The sequence below is a fragment of the Urocitellus parryii genome, chromosome 6, assembly GCF_045843805.1.
Source record: "Urocitellus parryii isolate mUroPar1 chromosome 6, mUroPar1.hap1, whole genome shotgun sequence".
NCBI classification, from domain to species: domain Eukaryota; kingdom Metazoa; phylum Chordata; class Mammalia; order Rodentia; family Sciuridae; genus Urocitellus; species Urocitellus parryii.
The window spans coordinates 114559224-114578594 of NC_135536.1; the positions used below are offsets into that span (position 1 = coordinate 114559224).

The 19371-nt window shown below is 34.1% G+C and overlaps 1 protein-coding gene and 1 long non-coding RNA gene across 2 annotated transcripts in view; both read left to right on the forward strand.

Moving 5' to 3' along the window:
- Positions 1-19371, forward strand: part of LOC113182091 (uncharacterized) — a 511795-nt gene that overhangs the window by 156797 nt on the left and 335627 nt on the right. The window lies entirely within an intron of this gene.
- Positions 1-19371, forward strand: part of Lrrc49 (leucine rich repeat containing 49) — a 156218-nt gene that overhangs the window by 11664 nt on the left and 125183 nt on the right. Inside the window, exons 6-8 of the mRNA XM_026387798.2 lie at positions 1884-2087; positions 8376-8442; positions 12040-12183. Coding sequence (XP_026243583.1) covers positions 1884-2087; positions 8376-8442; positions 12040-12183 — 415 coding nt within the window. The remainder of the gene's footprint in view (positions 1-1883; positions 2088-8375; positions 8443-12039; positions 12184-19371) is intronic.

Sequence of the window (19371 nt, forward strand, 5' to 3'; positions counted from 1 at the left end):
CCAAACCATAGCAATGACATTGATGAAAGTTTTTAAATAGGAAAAAAAAAGACTTATGGTCCTCATGTGAACTTATTAGGCCCAATCTCCTTCTCTCACCTCCTTGTTCCTTGAAAACACCTTATATCCTGGCTTTTTCTTAGCCAGGAGACTAAGGGGTCAATAACAGAATCTAGCCCTAAGAAAGAGCGAGGCCCTGGCTGTTCTGGCTGTTAGGGCAGGTCTGGAATACCAGGAAGACAGCCTGTCAACACCAAGAAGAAAACAGGAGGAAAAGCATAATTCAGTACTTGTGCATTACCAGCATGTGTAATATGCCAGTGCATGATGTGTGCAGTAATGGGTAGGAGATGTAGCAACCCATGGGTTTTATGGGAATAAAAAGCTCCCTTGAAGGGCATTGGGACATTGCTTATTGTGTCTGTTTTCTTGCTTCTTTTGGTGGAGTGTGACAGGGTTACAGGGGGTGAGCTTTGGAGTTGGGACTCTGACATTGTGTTTGGAACCAAGCAATTTTATTTCAAGTTTCGGCAGTTTATAGAGGATAGGAGGTTTTTACTTTTCCTATCTCAGCAATATTTGATTCAAGAATTGGATGAAATAGAAGTTGTGGGGTATCAGTAAGTGTAACTGAGAAATGGAGAAAAATAGAAAAAGGAAAAAGGAAATAATTTAAGTTTTTGCTAAGTTGGTGCACAAAGATAAATTTTAAATTAGAATACTTGTGATTTATTAATTTATAATTTATATGCCAGAAGGACCAACTGTGGAAGTATAATTTAATGTATTATATAAAATCTAACTATTATCTGCACATTCAAGGGATTAAACTATCACTTAGTATTTTCACTTTTCTTCTATTTTAAACTAATTTCCTTAAGCTTATTTTTTTTAAAAATATTTTCTTTGTCAATCATTAACATTCACTGATTTTTTCTGTGTATCAATTTTTTTCATATGAGAATGATTCTGTTCATTTCCATTTTTCACTTGTGCTTGTAGCAGTCTGATACATTTTTATTTTAAGCTTATGTTAACTTGATTTTTATTAAGTGGAAAAGCCTCCCCACTAGAATTGTCTACATACAAAGCTGTATTTTCCTTGAAGTCTTCTTTGGACTTCTAAGAGTAGAATCATCAGTACCTCCTATCTGCCCATATTATTTTATTGGTAAAATTCTTGAAGGGCCTTGTATTTATTTACTTCACATGTGATATGTTATAACTTTGTGCATACAAGAGGCTTACTGTTTTAAATACAACTAAAGACAAATATTATTGAAAGTTTTCCTACCCTTATAGCACTCTAAATGTTCGGCAAAATTTAGAGTTAATTAAATTTAACATTTAAGTTTTTGAAGAAATGTTCACTAAGGACTACCTTACTAGTAAGAAATTTCAGCTTAATTTTTTTTTTCATTGAAGTGAACAGTAGTTGGCTGAATTTCTTGCTCTTGTGAAAATTTCCTGTAGCTTATAAGCCTATGAATCTAAGAAACTCTTTCATGTGGTTCTTGTTCTGATGACTTAGTAGATTGATGCCAAAGGCATTTATTTCTATGGTAATTTGCCATGGTTCTTTCTACCGTCTAAACATCTATCACAGAAGACATTTGAAAGTTTTCTGATGTTAAGTCAATTTCATGTGAAATAACTGACATTGGAGGTTTTTTATATGGTGAGAGCTTAGACTTAATTTTAATAATTACCTTGTCAATGTTTATTGGTGTGTCTTAAATATAAAACATATAGTATGTGGGAGCTGGTAGTTGTCCAGCTTACCTTTTTTCCTCATAATATGGGAGTGCAAAGATATTAATACTTGACAGGAGACTGGCTACTAAATCAAAATCTTACTGACTTAAATTTTTTTTTTTCCCTAGGCAAAAGCTAACGGTTTGCCCTATCATTGATGGAGAAGAACACCTTCGTTTGTTGAACTTTCAGCACAATTTTATAACTCGGATCCAAAATATATCAAATTTACAGAGGTTAATATTCTTGGATTTATATGATAACCAGATTGAAGAAATTAGTGGGCTTTCTACTTTAAGATCCCTCCGTGTCCTTCTCTTGGGGAAAAACAGGTATTCTTAATAGAGATGTTTTTATTTGTAATATAATGTTATGGTATAGGACTAATGTTGAGTCCTGTGGTATTTAGATGACAGTTCAGAATTGAATAAGATCTTAGAAATTATTAGACTAAACTTTTGAAAGAGTTTTTGAATGGATTATGTTTTGGTGGTAGAGTGTTTGTCTACCATGCGTGAGGCCTGGCTGGGTTCAGTCAGTCCCTAGCATCACTAGGAAAAAAAAAAGATTAAATTTTAATTTATTTTATGAGATTCATTCTGAAAATGTGTCATATAACAAACATTCATTGAGTATTTTATTTTCATTGCTTTCCAGTGTCTTATCTTATAAAAAAGACTTTGGCCTTGAATTTGTGCTTTCTTAGGACATGTTTTAAGCATGTTTGTTCACTTTAGCCTTCTGTGTTTCAGTTGCCATACTTCTTAGTATTTGACTAAAGTTGGATACTCACTACTTTGTGATTGTCAAATCAGTGATTGTTTTTTTTCAGATGGTTATTTCAGTATGAGTTATTTAATATTACATTTTGTATACTTCCTATTCCTTTTATACCGCTCTATTATATAATATAGCTATACAATTCCTAACACATTTCCTTGAGATTTGTTCATGACTTTTCTCTTTATTCTTCTTTACTAAATAGCTTTCCCCCTTTTATTGTTTTTTAAAAATTATATATAACATTGGGATTCATTTTTATATAATTGTAAGGGCGTGGAATATTTACTCTAGTTCAGACCCTATTATTCCTCCTTTCCTTCCCCTCTTCCCTGACTCTATTCCCTACCTTCTACTCTACTGATCTTTCTGCTGTTTACTTTTAGTTTTTGTTTTTGTTTTTAGTTAGTATCTTGTGGATATACATAACGGTGAGATTGACTGTGGTGTTTTCATATATGTACACAGGAAAGTTAGGTTAGATTTATTCCACTGTTCTTCCCTTATCCCATCCCCTTTTCCTCCCCCTCAATCCCTTTCATCTAATTCACTGATCTTTCTTCTATTTTGATGGAATCCCCCCTTCTCTTTTCCCCTTTATTTTAATTAATCATTTTTATGTGGTGCTGAGGATTGAACCCAGCTCCTCACACATGCTAGGTGAGCGCTCTACTGCTGAGCCACAACCCCAGCCCCTTCTCTTTTATTTTTGATTAGCTTAAACATATCAGAGAAAATATTCAACCATAAACTTTCTGAGTCTGGCTTATTTCACTTAACATGATAAATACCTACAAAGAAGGGCTGTTTAATAAAGTCCAAAAATGAGTAATATCTTTTCTTCACCCATTGCAAGGTTTACAACTGACACCCTGATAACAAAGATGATTATCAAGAGAAAAGCATAGCACATTTACTTAATATAAGTTTTGTGTGACCTAATAGTCCTCAGAAATTAAGATACAAAGAAACAGGGAAAAGTATTTATTTTTATGCTTAGGTTTAATGGCAAGTGGACACTTATGTAGAAGTGTGATGGGGTATGATACAATGGTGATAAACTGGGGAGAGATTAGTGAGACCTTTTTGTTCAGATTCTTCTTGGTGTCTGTGTTTTTATTCCTTTCTTCTGGTTATAGGGCAGACCCATCTGTATTGAGAGTCTTATTATATCCTTTCAGGGGAGATAGGTCAGGTTTTTTTTATGGACTTATGGTAGAAAAGTGAGAGAATATCAGAGAGTGATCTTCCTGCTTCTATAGTTTTCTGTTTCCTTTGTTTTAAAATATTCAGTATACCAAAGTGCCATGTTTGTGTTCTTAGCCTGGCACTCTTTATTGTCATTGCCCAATGATAATATGAAATACTTTTTCCAAGATCATGTTTCATAGTTTTAAGATCTCCTTTGTCCTCTGTGATTTATCACCCACAATTAGTTCAAGTGTTAAATTTTAAACATTATGTAATTTGAGAGAATCTGGAGGAATTATAGAATCATAGAATATTAGAGCTTGAAATGACCCTCAAAGATTAGCTCTCTCATTTTGCAGATGTAGAAATGGAGAGGTCAAGTGAATTTGGCAAATTCAGATGTGTACAAAATGTATGCAGTAGGAGTGTGCCACCATAGCACTTCACTGGGAAATGTGAGAAAGTTAGCTTATCATGCATTTATATGGCTTTCCCTGTCAGGCGCTGCTGTTATCTCTCAGCAACATTTCTTTACTACTTTCTGAGTTCTTTATCTAGCTTATATTGATTCCTTAGAACCACTGTCTTTATGTCCTTGATTTAGTCTTTGGGTCATTTTCTTTTTAATATTTTATTAATTGTTGGTGGCCCTTTATTTATTTTTTATGTGGTACTGAGAATCGAACCCAGTGCCTCACATATGCTTGGCAAGCACTCTACCACTGAGTCAAAACTCCAGCCCTGGGGTCAAGTTATTTTCTAAAGATATTTTTAATCTTCTTTTCTGGTTTTAAGCAGTATCTAAGTATCTCTTCTAACAATTTGAAATCGTCTCTGCATCTTTTGTTTTTTTCCTACTTCTACTTTTCTGCTTCTCTGTCTTCTAAGATATAACTTGTTTGTTTTGATAACTTGTGCCTAGAAGACAAAATCTGTCTGCCCTTATTTAGAGTCCCTTTGATCTTCTAACTGTAAGGGACTTAATGACCTTTTACTGTATCCTTATCTCAGTGAAGTAAAAGCAACTCAATACCAACTCTTATTCCTTCTAATTTTCCATCTTCTTTTGTTGTTATTGTTTGTTTATTTGTTTGCTTTTGGTCATCTTTTACTTTATTTTTTCATGTAAGGTAGCTAAATAGTACTTCTAAATAGTAGCAAACAGTTCTAGAACTGTTTGTGTTCTTGACTCAGAAAAAAAGTGAGTCAAGATAACTTTTCACATACTCCTAAATTGCTTATTTCTGATCCTTAAGACATATGTCAGGTGCCCGCTAGCCAGCTGACTGTCACAGTAAGGGACATGTGAACAGTTAGGATGCAGATCTGAAAAGGATATTAGGAAACCTGGCAGAAAATTGTGGAGAAAAGGGAAGCACATCAGCCACTCTGTCTCTTCCTGTTTGTCTCAGGTGACTTGTTGCCCCTCCTGGTCAAGTCCATGAAGGTGTCTCCCTCCCACCTTGTAAGCCACTGTACCATATTTTAGTCCAAAGCAGTAAAACTACATACAAAAATCTCAAGCAATTACATGCCTCTAGGCTCACACAGCCCCAACAAAACTCTCTAAAACTAGAAAGACCCCTGCTCAGATTTTGTGTGTGAAATTGATGTTATTACCAAAGAACTCCCAACCCTACTTTGCTGTTAAAGTTCTTGCCTTCTAATTTTTCTGCCTTGACTACTCTCTGCTTATCTTCTCCAAATTTTCTGGTGTCCTCATGATCAAGGACTCATGAATAGAACTCTGTCTTCTTCTGATCACCTAGGGCTATAGATATAAAACTCTGTCAGACTCTGGGATCCTGTGTTCCTTTCCTTTTGACTCCTTGAAATTTCTCATGTGAGGACTTGTCTCTGACACCTAAACAGCTGAGCCTTCATATAGTGCTGTAGTAGGGCCTTTATCCTAGCATCAGTAACATAATTTGGCCTGCGAAGCTGTGATATATTCCTGGAGGTCTGTAGCTACCAAGGTGAGGGGTGAACCTAGTCTATTTCTAGGTTCAATTTCTGTCCTAGAGAATTTAAAAAAAAAAAAAAAAAACCTTTCAGGTTACATTGCTGTTAATGTGAAAATATTTAGCAATTTGGCAACTGACTAGGATTCTGAAAATTCTTCACATTAATACCTAATCTGACCAGTAGCCTCTTAGGTCAAATGATACCTTCATTTTCTTCTGAAGTCTTTAAAATTGGATCAATTTTTAGGATATTTCAGGTACTGGGGTTGAGGAGAGAATCCACGACAAAGGCAACTAATGAGAAGATTGCACGACGTCTCTCGGGTCTTTAGTTTTATTTATTGAGTAACAGACTACATTGATTCTCTAGATGTGAGAACTTTGAGCTAAAATAATCTCTATTATCCCTGGTGTATAGTTTTCAAAATGATAAAATATAATTCTCAGAAAAATAGATAGTAATCACAGACCAATATTTTAATTAGTTCTATAATGCAAAACCAGCAAGATGACAAAACTAGGGGCTGGGGATGTGGCTCAAGCGGTAGCGCACTGGCCCGGCATGCATGCAGCCCGGGTTCGATCCTCAGAACCACATACAAACAAGGATGTTGTGTCCGCCGAAAACTAAAAAATAAATATTTTAAAAAAATTCTCTCTCTCTCTCTCTCTCTAAAAAAAAAAAAAGGTTGCTTCTCTCAGCCTCAGTTTTCGCATTAGGAAAATGAAAGCTAATGTCTATTTCAGAGAATTGTGAAGATTTGCAAGATTTGAGTGCCCCTCTTTAAAAAAAAAAGATGACAAAACTAGCTCAAAAAAGGGTAGAAGGAACTGATTATCAATGTTTTAGCAAGCCCTCCAGGTAAATATGATATACAGAGAACCTTGAGAACCATTGTTTTAGGGAATGCCAGCTTGGGAGCATTACATAACCCAATAAAAATCTTTGTTAATAGCTGAGGTCGGATTGCCTTAAGAAAGCTCGACTCTGTTGTAAGCCATTTTAGTAGGATATTGAAATTTTTCTCCAAATGTTCTAGGTATTTTAAGAGTAAAACAGGAAGAGGAAAACTTTTGTAGAATTTTTATCTGGTTCCCACCAGATTCTGGAAACATTTAGTAAGGTAGAAATGTTTTTTGAGGAAGTAAATAATGACAACAGCAATAAGTAGTGATAGACACATGATAAGAAGGATAGATTGGGTGAGATTTTGTCCTTTCTTTGCCAATTCTCCATCTCTGTACTGAACAATGGTGGTAGGATAAGGTAGAGTCTCTAGGAACAAGAAAAAGTTGCTAGTATTCCTTGCTCTTATTGTAAGAAGAGTCCAGTTGGGGATACAGGTAAAGTAGACATAAGACAGGAATGAGAGGGATAATGGGTAAGCTTATAAGAGGGGCTAGAGGAGGCATTTTAAAGGTAAAAATGTGTTTTTCTTTTTTAAAAATAGAACCTTGCTATATTGCCAAGACTGGCTCTGAAATAAAAAGTTCTAATTAAATTTAAGTGTTTTTACAAAGCAGGTCTAATAGAGAGCATTTAGATGGTGCATAATTGTGTGATAAATAATTCTATAATGGAAAACCTTAGAACATTAAACTTATCCATTTAATTATTGTGGTCATTCATTTACTAAACTAAAATTTATGGGCACTTACTTGGTACTTTACTGTGTGAGTGCTGAGGCTAGAGTAGAGAACATGTCAAAATTTCTTTCTTTCTTTTTTTTTTTTTTTTTTGAGTACTGGGGATTGAACTCAGGGACGCTAATCACTGAGCACATCCCCAGCTCTATTTTTTATTTTATTTAGAGACAGGGTCTGAGTTGCTTAGGCCCTTGCCATTGCTGAGGCTGGCTTTGAACTCGACATTCTCCTGTCTTAGCCTCCCAAGCTGCTGGTATTACAGACGTGTAGCATTGCATCCAGCTTTCTTTCCTCTTGAAGTTCGCATTTTGATATGGTCACAGAGATGATAAAATAGTATACATGTAAATAAAATAATTTTAGGCAATGCTTAATGCTATAAAGTCCAATAAAACTGGGGAAGGAGAGCATAATGGGGATAAGAAGGATAGCTATTTTAGATAGAATCATTTCTGAGATGTTTGAGCTAAGACCTGAATAATGTGAGGTCATGAACCATGTGAAATTCTGGGAGAAGAACATTAAAACAGAAAAAACAGTAAGGGTAAATAATCTAAGGCAGAAATAAACCTGTCAAGTTAGAGGCACAGGAGAAAAAGGCCCTGTGACTGGAACAGAGTGAGACAGTGAGCCTGTGGTAGAAGAAGCTGGCAGAAAAGTCAGCAGCCAGATGGTTCAATACCTTATAGGCAGAAGTGAGGAGTTCAGATTGTATTCTTAGGTGAAGGGAACTACCTTGAGTCAGAGCTTTGACCTAAGGTTCTTAGAGGTAGAGTTGCTTTTCTCTAAATGTACATTTTTATATCTTTCCTCCTAATGCACTGCATCTTTAAAATATAATTAAAGCAAAGAAAAATATGTTGTTTAATACATATATTTATAACTATTATATGTATTTAGAGAGAGAAGAGAGTAAATTAAAATATTAAAATGTAAATGTAAATATAAAATATTTGCAACTTAGCATGCTTTGCTTTACTGATAGATGTGACATACACATATTTCTCTTCAACTTATTGTACTTGTTTTGATTTTCAGAATCAAGAAAATCTCAAATTTAGAGAATCTAAAAAGCCTAGATGTTTTGGACCTTCATGGAAATCAGGTATTGTTCAGCCCTTTTCTTCTTTTGAAAAATGCCCGAGAAATTTGGTATTGTAAAAGTTTTAAGAATCATACACTGAATTTTTCAAGAGTTACTTTACTGGGTCATTGAAATTAATAGGAAATTAAGCTTATTTTTGCAAGATATGATAATTCATTAGAAGTTAATTGATTAAAAAAAACATTTGTAATCCTTATGGTTACAACTTAATTTTCTATTTATTTTTTTAGTAACTTAATTTTAATATTCACATTATGCAACCCTATACTCAAGAAATAGAATATTACTGACTTTATGCTACTTAAGTGTTTTTCTTTCATTTTATACCCTTATTTCTTCATCAGAGGTAACCACTACTTTGGATTTCACACTACCATTCCTTTGTAGGTTTTTAATTGATTTCTTCTTGGTAAGGAATTGAAGGAATTGGTGTTTTATCTTATAGCACACTGTTTAAAAAACTATAACATAAATGAAACATTTTATAGTAGCAATTTTTTCTTAGGTTTATTTTAAATTATATATGTGAGAAATATAAGACATATTTCTGTTTTTCAAATTACAGTGTATCTTTCAGAATTCATAGGAACTATCCAGGATCTTAAAAATGCACCTGGTAAATAAATGCCACCATTCAGTCTAAACATTACCAACCATTATGTTGATGAAAAATGCTCTATTTCTTGTTAGCTCACCTGTATTATATATCTTATATTTCAGCATGTTTGTGATATTCTGTGTATTAAGAATAAATTTTATACTATATGAATTATTTCTCAAGGTTCAAATGAAAAATCTGAGTCTTGTTTCAAAATAGCTGAATCCAAAAAGCAAAAGTTTGGAATATTTCAATGCAAAGATGAATAGTCTTAGTGACCTTAGGTTTCTAAAAAGTTAGAAGATAAACTATTCAAGTTGACACAATTAATGTCTGGTTCTAAAAATTTAGCATCACATAGTAAAAAATGAACAGAAATTAAGAGAATTTTTTTCTTTTGAATTTACTTCCATTGGAAATAAAAATCATTTAACGCACATTATGAAATAAAACAAATTTGATATGTGGATATAAAGGTGTTCTGAGGAATGATGATGGAATTCAGGAAATGGATTGGAGAATGGAAAAGTTGGAGAGGGGGATCTGTCTTCGGACAGAGAACAGTTAAGAGGATAATCATAGTAATCTTGGTGAGAAGTGATGGTGGCATAAAAGTAGTCTCAGTGGGGATTTAATAAGGACATAATTGAATAAGTATTTTAAAAGTAGAAAAATTAAGAGATAGCATTTGGTATATGACTTGAGGAATCTGAGTAGGTTGACTCTCAATTCTGATCTGTATTCTGTGTTTGTGTTAACTTTCTAAAGAAGGAAAGATTTATTTTGGCTCATGGTTTCAGAGGTTCTAGTTCATAGTCAGCTGGCTCCATTGCTTCATGGACTGTGATAAGAAGGGCATCGTGGCAGGGAAGGGGTGGTAAAGCCAAGCTGTTCACCTCATGGTGGCCATCAAGAGAAGAGAAGGAGAGGAAAAGAAGAGGGTGGGGACAATATATCCTTCAAGGACACTTCCACAGTGACCTACTTTCTCCAATTAGGCCCACCTCCTAAAGTTTCCTACCACCTCTCAATACACCAGCCACTGGGGACAAAGCCTTGAACACGTGAGCCTTTGGGGGACATTCCAGTTCTGAACTATAACGGTGTTGGTCTTTCTGATTTTGTTCTCTTAGGGATGCTTTAAGAAAGCACAGATGCTTCAATAAGACTCCATTTTTTCAGGGATATCTTTCTCAGGGATGAGGTGAAGACCCAAAGAAAGGATGAGGTGAAGACCCAAAACACCCTTCAGGGAACATCTCAGTGACCTAAAGATCTCCCTCTAGGCCCCACTTCTTAAAGGTCCACTGTACCTCTTAATACTACCTCCCTGGGGACCAAGCCTTTACATATGGACTCCTAAACCATAGCAACAGATCAAATAATTAGTACCTTCACTTTATATATTTATATTTTTCTTGAATTCATAGAATTTTATTTTACATATTTAAACATTGCTTCTTTTCTACTTATGTTTATTATAGTCACACTGCTTGTTTTCCATATTCCCATATTATCTTTTTTCTTCCTGTCTCTGTTTTTTCTTTATATTTTGGGAGAAATTCTCAAACTTGTGTTAAGATTACTGATATCTTTTTCTACAATGTCTATTTTGCAATTTTACTAATTCCATACATTTCAAATTGTGTCACCTATTTAGTTTTGACATATTTTACTCTACATCTTATTATATAGTTGTGCCATCTGCAAATATTTATAACCTTGTTTGTTCTTTTCCATTAATTTTACATCAATTAGAAAAAAATCAAAACAAATTTTAAACATAATCTCAGGTTACTTTATCTATTAGTGAATTTTCAATAAACACGTCATGTTTCTCTTGAAACTAGAGGAACTTAGATGGTGTTTCTTGAATGTAAAAACATCCAAATAACAACATGGAAACTGGATTATAAATCTAAAAAAAGTTCTCATAGCTAACATGTTTTTGAAGTGTTAGATAAAAAATTCATATAATACTATGATGGCAGTACAAATGGACAGAATAATCTCTAGTGACTGAATTCTTTTTAATGTTCATAATAAAAATATGATGACTCATTGTTACTTAAATACATTATATCAAGAGATTGATGAAGATTCCTTTTTTGTGTCATGCAAAAACATATCCTGTTGTGCTACACTTGCTATCTGTAAATAATGGGGTTTAATCTTGGTGATCTCTTATTACTTCATGGTGATGAACTCAGACTCCTCTGCTGCAGTTCAGTGCTGATGTACATATGCATATTCCATGATTCAAGTCCTCTTGTTCTAAATATTTAGTGTCTAGCATATTGCACCCTGACTAAGCACTATCTCTCTCCTCTTATAAACACTTCTAATAAAACAGTGTCCATTCTGACCTTCCACTGGGGATAATGGTTCCTTGAATTTTTCCATTCAGACTCTTGACTGCTCTCAGGATCTTGTAGTATAATAGAGTTAACATTAGTATAGTATAATATAATAATAGTATAGTATAATAATAGTATAATAGAGTTAACAAGGGGAATTTGGTATCATTCTTTTCCTTGCCTTTTCTCTAAGAGGGAAGACTTCTGTATAAGTACCGCGCGCTAACCGATTGCGCCACTGGAGCTCCAGGGAAGACTTCTTTGTAAAAACAATGTGAGCTTATGCCTTGGGCTCATAGTAAGTTTCTATTTGGCAGCTAGTACATAGCCTTTACAGGACCTGGCAGTGTTGGGCACTTAGAACTCCTCCCAATTGTAGACCGATTGATTTTTTTGATGAAATTTACTTGAAATATTTACTGTGGTCAAATTGTAAAATGTGATCCTTTAGTTGAATGATTTCTTTTATCTATTAGTGAATATCATCTACATCATAGGAAATTTGAAAATAGAGTTAAAATGTCTTCATATGAACTTGTCACTAAATGTCACTAAATACAATGAATTTGAATGTTTTATTTTTTTATAATATATATATTTATTAGATATGCTAATCATTTCTCCCTTATTTTTTTTTAACAGATTACCAGAATTGAAAATGTCAACCATTTGTGTGATTTGAGAGTTTTGAATCTTGCCAGGAACCTTTTGGGTCAAGTTGATAATCTTAATGGACTGGATTCACTAACTGAACTTAACCTGCGACACAATCAAATCACTTCTGTGGTGAGTGTTAAAATGGAATCAATATGTGCCCTTTAAGGAAATTATACAAACGTTACAGCATTGCTTTACACAAAGTTAGAATCTAAAGTTATTTATTTTTCTGAATTTAAATTGTGGGTATAATTATTAAGTTTTAAAATATGTTGATTTGGAAAATAGTAAGTTTTCCTATTTTAAAGTGTGTGTGTGTGTGTGTGTGTATAACTAGAAACAGAAGTATTATCACTAAATGAATCAGCTATCACTAAATGAATACTGAATCTTTTCTTGTTTGGTCATGGGTAAGAATGAGAAAGAAGGAATGTTATTGGTGAATGAGAGGATTGATGAATTAAGAAATTTTTGCAACAAGGAAGAAAAGGCACAGAGAGGAGAAGTGGGGTTGTGGAGATTCACATTAACATGCCTTGTGGTTTTTTTAAGAGGCTGCTTGATAGAGTGGAAAGAGCATTGCAGAGGGTATAAAAGGCCTAGTTCTGGTCTCAGCTTCACTTCTAATTATGTGATATTGGGTAGATAACATATTCTCTGGGCCTCAGTTTAGTTTTTTCTAAAACAAGGACATTGGGCTAGATTGTCTTTAGGGTCTTACTGGCTTATTGATTCTGAAAAAAACACTTAACACGTTTTCTTTATTTAAACACTGTAAAAAAAAACCCCAAAAACTACTTTCTGGTAGTGTTGAAGCACCTTGTAAAGGCACAATCTAACATAGCTCTTTCAAGATGTTGAGTTCCTTAGTCAAGACTTAAGTGGGCTATAAGTAGTATACTGGAAAAGGTTGAGACAGAAGATGCCTTATCTCTAGTTTCATTTTGAAGTTTTCTCAGAAAATTCAGGCCATGTAATGCTCATATCTTCTAGAAGATTAGAATCATTTCAGACCCTTCTTTAAGACATGGATTTATTCTAGAACTTATAAATGCTATTTATCCCTCCCTAGATAGGGTATGAATATTGGAACTGGACTACTTATCTTAAAAGACATGTATATAGGTTAATCTTTTGCATTGCTAGATCTCCAGAAACTGCTCAGTCAGGACTTAATCTGTCCTCAGAACACTGGGTCTGGTAAGAATCCAAAACAGAAATCTATTAGCCCTAGCACTTTCCTGTCTATATTTTGGCTTTCTTTTGGAAAGTACATAATACACATCCTGGAAATTGCTTACTAGATTTCCCGTTGAGTATTATCTTTAATCATTACTGTTATAGCTTAGGCAGCAATAATGTCTTATGGAAAGGAAATTGTATTAATTTCTAAAAATTAAAAAAAAAAAAAACGGGACTGGGGTTGTGGCTCAGTGGTAGAGCGCTTGTCTAGCATGTGTGAGGCCCTGGATTTGATCCTCAGCACCACATATGAATAAACAAAGTAAAAAAATCATTGGCAACTAAAAAATATTTTAAAAATAGACAGTAGTAAGTATTGTATATATTATGTAGCTGTCAGAATGATGGGTATGATACATGTTCATTATATGAAATTGTGAATATAAATATAATCTGAGGATACAATATTTTTTCCTTTCCTTGGGGCAGTTATCACACTTAATGTTTTTTTCTTTCATGATTTTGATTTTTTTTTTCAATGACTACTAATGTTTAAATGAAGGACCACGTTAAGTAGTGGCTGAATATTCTGTGCAGCTGAACAATTCTTTTTTTACCATGAGAATACTCTCTAAAATAATCAGTGGATTGTGTGACTTTTGAATCCCACACATTGGCCTTTCACACATTGGTGAGTGAAAGAGGAAAGGCAGGTTCACTGTGTAATTGCCCAAATAAGAAAGATTTGGCTTTGGGGGATAGGTGGACTCTAGTTTCTCTTGTGCCAGGAAAAACTGTCATTTCTTCTTCATTTCCCTCTGATTGTGTTGTAAAGTCATTAACTATCTCCCTAGGTAAAATACCCACACTCTCCCAACCTATCTTTACTAATAATTCATTTTGTTTAGAGACAGTTCTGAGGCTTCAGATAAGGAGTTCTTCAGGGAGCTTCTCTGTATGTGCTTTATATAGATGATATGAGTGGGAGCTGGGTAGATTTGTTGGTGTTCTAGGAATAGCTGTTGAGTAGACAGACCTTCAATTACACACCTACTTGATTTGTCATAGTTAACTACAATCTCTGCCTGCTCTTTGTCTGTCCTCACTTTCATCATAGATTAAGATGGCCTTCTGTCAAGAAAGAATGTCTGCATCAAGTGCAATATCTCCCTGCAGTTTTAAACCACAATTCTCTCCACTCAGAGTCTCTAAGATCCCATCAGCTTTCCAGCTAACTGAAATTTCATCAAAAATGTTGGCCTGTGAAGGCATCTTTCATTTTCATGATTTTTGTGAATTTACTGATTTTAGTATGTTTTATATTTCTTTACCCATTGCCTACTTCACCATCATGAGGAGAAACTTCTGATTTTTTTTTTAATACTGGGAATTGAACCCAAGGACACTAAACCATTGAGCCACATCCCCAGCACCTCTTGCCCCAGCCTTTTTAAAAAAATTTTAATTTGAGACTGGGTTTCCCTAAATTGCTTAGGGCCTTTCTGAGTTGCTGAGGCTGCTTTAGAACTTGCAATCCTCCTGCCTCAGCCTCTCAAGCTACTAGGATTACAGACATGTACCACTGTGCCTGGCCTGATGTTTTTGATATAGAATAGTTATTGTTTGTTTGTTCATTTGCCAGTCTTTCTCTTGAAAATTTTATACATGTCAAACTAAATATCCTTTAAGCTTGTATGGTTCCTTCCACATATGAGAGAAAAATTCGACCCTTGATTTTCTGAGCCTGACTTATTTCACTTAGCATGATGTTCTTCATTTTCATCCATTGACCAGTAAATGTCATAATTTTATTCTTCTTATGGCTAAGTAAAATGCCCTGGTGTATGTTTATATGCTATAATTTCTTAATTCATTCATCTATATTGTCAGGCATCTGGTTGATTCCATAATTTGGCCGATGTGAATTGTGCTTCCTTGAACGTTGAGATACCTATATCACTATAGTTGGCTAATTTTAGTTTGTTTGGATAAATACCAACGAGTGTAATAGGTGAGCCATATGGTGGTTCCATTCCTAGTTTTTTGAGGAGTCTCTATATTGCTTTCCAGAGTGGTTTTGCTAATCTGCAGTCCCACCAGTAATATACAAGTATACCTTTCCCCCAATATCCTTGCCAGAATTTATTATTGTTTGTATTCTTGATAATTGCCATTCCAACTAGAGTGAGATGAAATCTTTGTGTAGTTTTGATTTGTATTTCCCTGATTGCAAGAGATATTGAACATTTTTAGTATATTTGGTGGCCATTTGTGTTTCTTCTTTTGAAAAAGTCTTTGTTTAGCCTTTTGTCCATTTATTGGTTGGGTTGGTTTTTGAGTTCTTTATATATTCTGAATATTAACACCCTCTCAAAGAACCAATCTGCAAAGATTTTATCCCATTGTGTAGGCTTTTTCTTCATGCTCTTAATTGTTTCCTTTGCTGTGCAGAAGCTTTTTAATTTGATGGCATCCCAATTATTAATTCTTCATTTTATTTCTTGAACTTTAGGGGTCTTATTAAGGAAGTTGGTGCTAGCACCAATATGAGTGTTAACCCTATGTTTTCTTCTAGCAGTTGTGAAGTTTCTGGTCTAATTCCTAAGTTTTTGATCTATTTTGATTTGACTTTCATGCAGGTTGAGAGATAGGGTCTAGTATATTTTCATTCTTTACATATGGCTATCTGGTTTTCCTAGCACCATGTGTTTAGAAGGTTGTCTTTTCTTCACCAAATATTTTTGGCACCTTTGTCAAGTATTAGATGGCTGTAAATATATGGATCTGTCTGTCTTCTATTCCATTCTGTTGGTCTTCATGCTTATTTTGATGCCAATACCATGCTATTTTTGTTACTATAGCTCTGTACTATAACTTCAGGCCAGGTATTGTGATGCCTCTTGCTCGGTATTGCTTTGGATATTCTGGGTGTGTAATTCTTCCAGATGAATTTAAGGATTGGCTTTCTTTTTTTCAAATTTGATGAATAATGTCACTGATATTTTGATGAGAATTCCTTTAAGTGTATATATTGCTTTTGGCAGTATGGCCATTTTGACAATGTTAATTCTTCCTATTCAAGAATGTGAAGCTTTTAATTTTCTAAGGTCTTCTTCAATTTCTTTTTTCAGCATTCTACAATGATCTACCTCCTTAATTAGATTAATTCTCAAGTATATTTTTGAAATTATTGTGACTGAAATGGTTTTCCTTATTTCTTCCTCAGCAGAATCACTGTTGAAGTATAGGAAGTACATTTATTTATGGGTGTTAGTCTTGTATCCTGCTACTTTGCTGAATTCATTTATTAGCTCAAGTCTTCTGGTGAAGTTTTTTGGGTCTTTATATGTAAGATCATGTCATTTTCAAAGAGAGATAGCTTGACTTCTTTTCCTATTTCTATCTCCTTAATTTTCTTCTCTTACCCAATTGCTCTGGTAAGTGTTTTGAGAACTATATTGAATAGAAGTTATGTGTGGTACTTGTCATGTTCCTGATTTTAGAGGAAATACTTTCAGTTTTTCTCCATTCAGTATAATGTTGGCTTTGGATTTTTCATAGATAATCTTTAAAATGTTGAGGTAAATTTCTTCTATGTCTAGCTTCTCCAGCATTTTTAACAGATCCATATATTTACAGCCATCTTCTTCATTTATTTTTAATGAATGGGTACTGGATTTTATTGAAGGCCTATTCTGTTTCTATTGAGTTGACCATGCAATTCTTGTTCTTAATTCTATTTAAGTTGAATAAATAGAATATGTTGAATAATCCTTGCATCCCTGGAATGAACCCCACTTGATCATGTGTTTATGAATGTGGTTTTATTTTATTTAAAAATAAAATTATTTTATTTAAGAATTTTTTCATCTGTACACATTTGGTGTATTGGTCTATAGTTTTCTTTCCTTGATATATTTTTGTCTGGTTTTTGTATCAGGGTTAAACTGGCTTCATAGAATATATTTGGGAGTGTTTCTTCCCTTTCGAGTTCATGGAATTATTTGAGAAAGACTCCTGTTAGTTTTCTTTGATGTTCTGGTAGAACTCATCTGAGAATCCACCTGGTCCTGGGATTTTCTTTGTTGGAAGGCTTTTAATTTCTATTTTGATTTCATTACTTGATAATGATCTGTTTAGATTTTCTATATCTTCCTGGTACAATTTGGGTGGATAATATGTGTCTAGACATTTGTCAGTGCCTTCTAGAATTTTCCAGTTTATTGGAGTATAAGTTTTCGAAAATCCTCTGGATTTCACAAGTGTCTGTGGTGATATCGCCTTTTTATCTCTAATTTTGTTTTTTTGGGTCTTTTCTTTATTTTGATTATGGCTAATTGTCTTCTACTAATTTTGGAAATAGTTTATTCTAACTTTTTTAAGGACTTGCAGTAAAGCATAAGATTATTATTATTTTTTTAAGAGAGAGAGAGAGAAAGAGAGAGAGAGAGAGAGAGAGAGAGAGAATTTTAACATTTTATTTCTTAGTTTTCGGCAGACACAACATCTTTGTTGGTATGTGGTGCTGAGGATCGAACCCGGGTCGCGTGCATGCTAGACGGGCACACTACCGCTTGAGCCACATCCCCAGCCCCAGCATAAGATTATTTATTTGGAATTACTCTACTTTTTAATGCAGATACTCAATGCTATAAATTTTCCTCTTTTATTTTTTTAATTGGTTAATTTTTTTCTTTTAGAACTACTTTCATACTATTCCAGAAATTTTAATGTGTTATATCTCTGTTCTCATTTGCTTGTGAGAATTTCTGATTTCTTCTCTCAATTTTTTCTTTGATGATTCTTCATTTCAAAGAGTCTTTTTATTTATTTATTTATTTATTGGGGAGGTAATTATCCTGTTTAACAGAAACCATGGAAGGACAGCAGTCCTTGCTCAACAACAATTCTCCCTTCCAAATTCATCCCTACAAAATGAACCTAGTGCTCTAGGTTCTAGTGTTGTAGGTTCTAGACTTCTTCAGGAGAGTTTTTGCCTTCTGATCTTCCTTGCTGTGGCTGCCCAGAAGGGCAACAGTAGTATTTTGAAAATGAGGATAGAGGGAGGGTTTAACACTCAATCAGCCCTGGAACGACTATCCCTACTGCATCATTGCCAAGCTTCTTAGGCAGTTTTCTGCTACTTACACCTAAAGCACTCAGCTACTTGAGCCTACAGTGCTGTTTCACATCCATAAATTTAATGCCTTAAAAACCTGTAGTTAAGTCATATATCTTGAATCATAACAAGTAGAGACAGAAACTCTTCCTTTGAAATACTCCCCCATATTTAATATTTTGTAAGTTGGGCTATAAATTTAAATATAGCTAAATGCACTTATGGTATGTGTACAGTCTAGTGAGTGTTAACCAATTCAAGCACCCATGTCCCAATCAAGAGGAGGGGTGGGAAAAAAAAAGAGGTGGGGTGGGATTTTATCACAACTTTCAAAGAATATTTTAAAATCTCCATTTGTTTATGTGGTTTCTGTTATTTTTTTGCTGTGATGTCCAGTTTCATTCCATTGTGATCTGATAGGATACACAGGATTTTGTCAATTTTTTGTTTGCTAAGACTTACATTGTAACCTAGAATATGGTCTGTTTTGGAAAATGTTCCATGAATTGCTGAGAAGAAGGTAAAGTCAGCTGTTCTGGAATGAAATATTCTGTGTAGATATCTATAAGGGCTATTTGATTTATAGTATTATTTAGGTTGTAAATGTCTATTGATTTTATGTTTTGATAGGCTCTCTTTCTCTCTCTCTATTGGTGATAAGGATGTGTTGAAATCACCCAGTATTATTGAGTTGTGATCTATTTGAGATTTAATGTCAAGGAGAATTTTTTATATATATAGTTGGGTGTGCTGTCATTTGGGGCATATATTTTTACTATTGTTATATCTTTTCATTAGATTGTTCCATTTATCAGGATGTTGTGGCCTTTTTTGTCTTCTCTGATTAATTTTTGCTTGATACCTACTTTGTCAGATATGAGAATAGCTCCTGCTTATTTTTGGACTCTATTTATGTGGAATATTTTTTCTGTATTTTTACCTTCAACCTGTGAGTGTCTTTGTCTATGAGATGAGTCTCTTGCAAACAGCATATAGTTGGGTCTTTTTTTTAATGC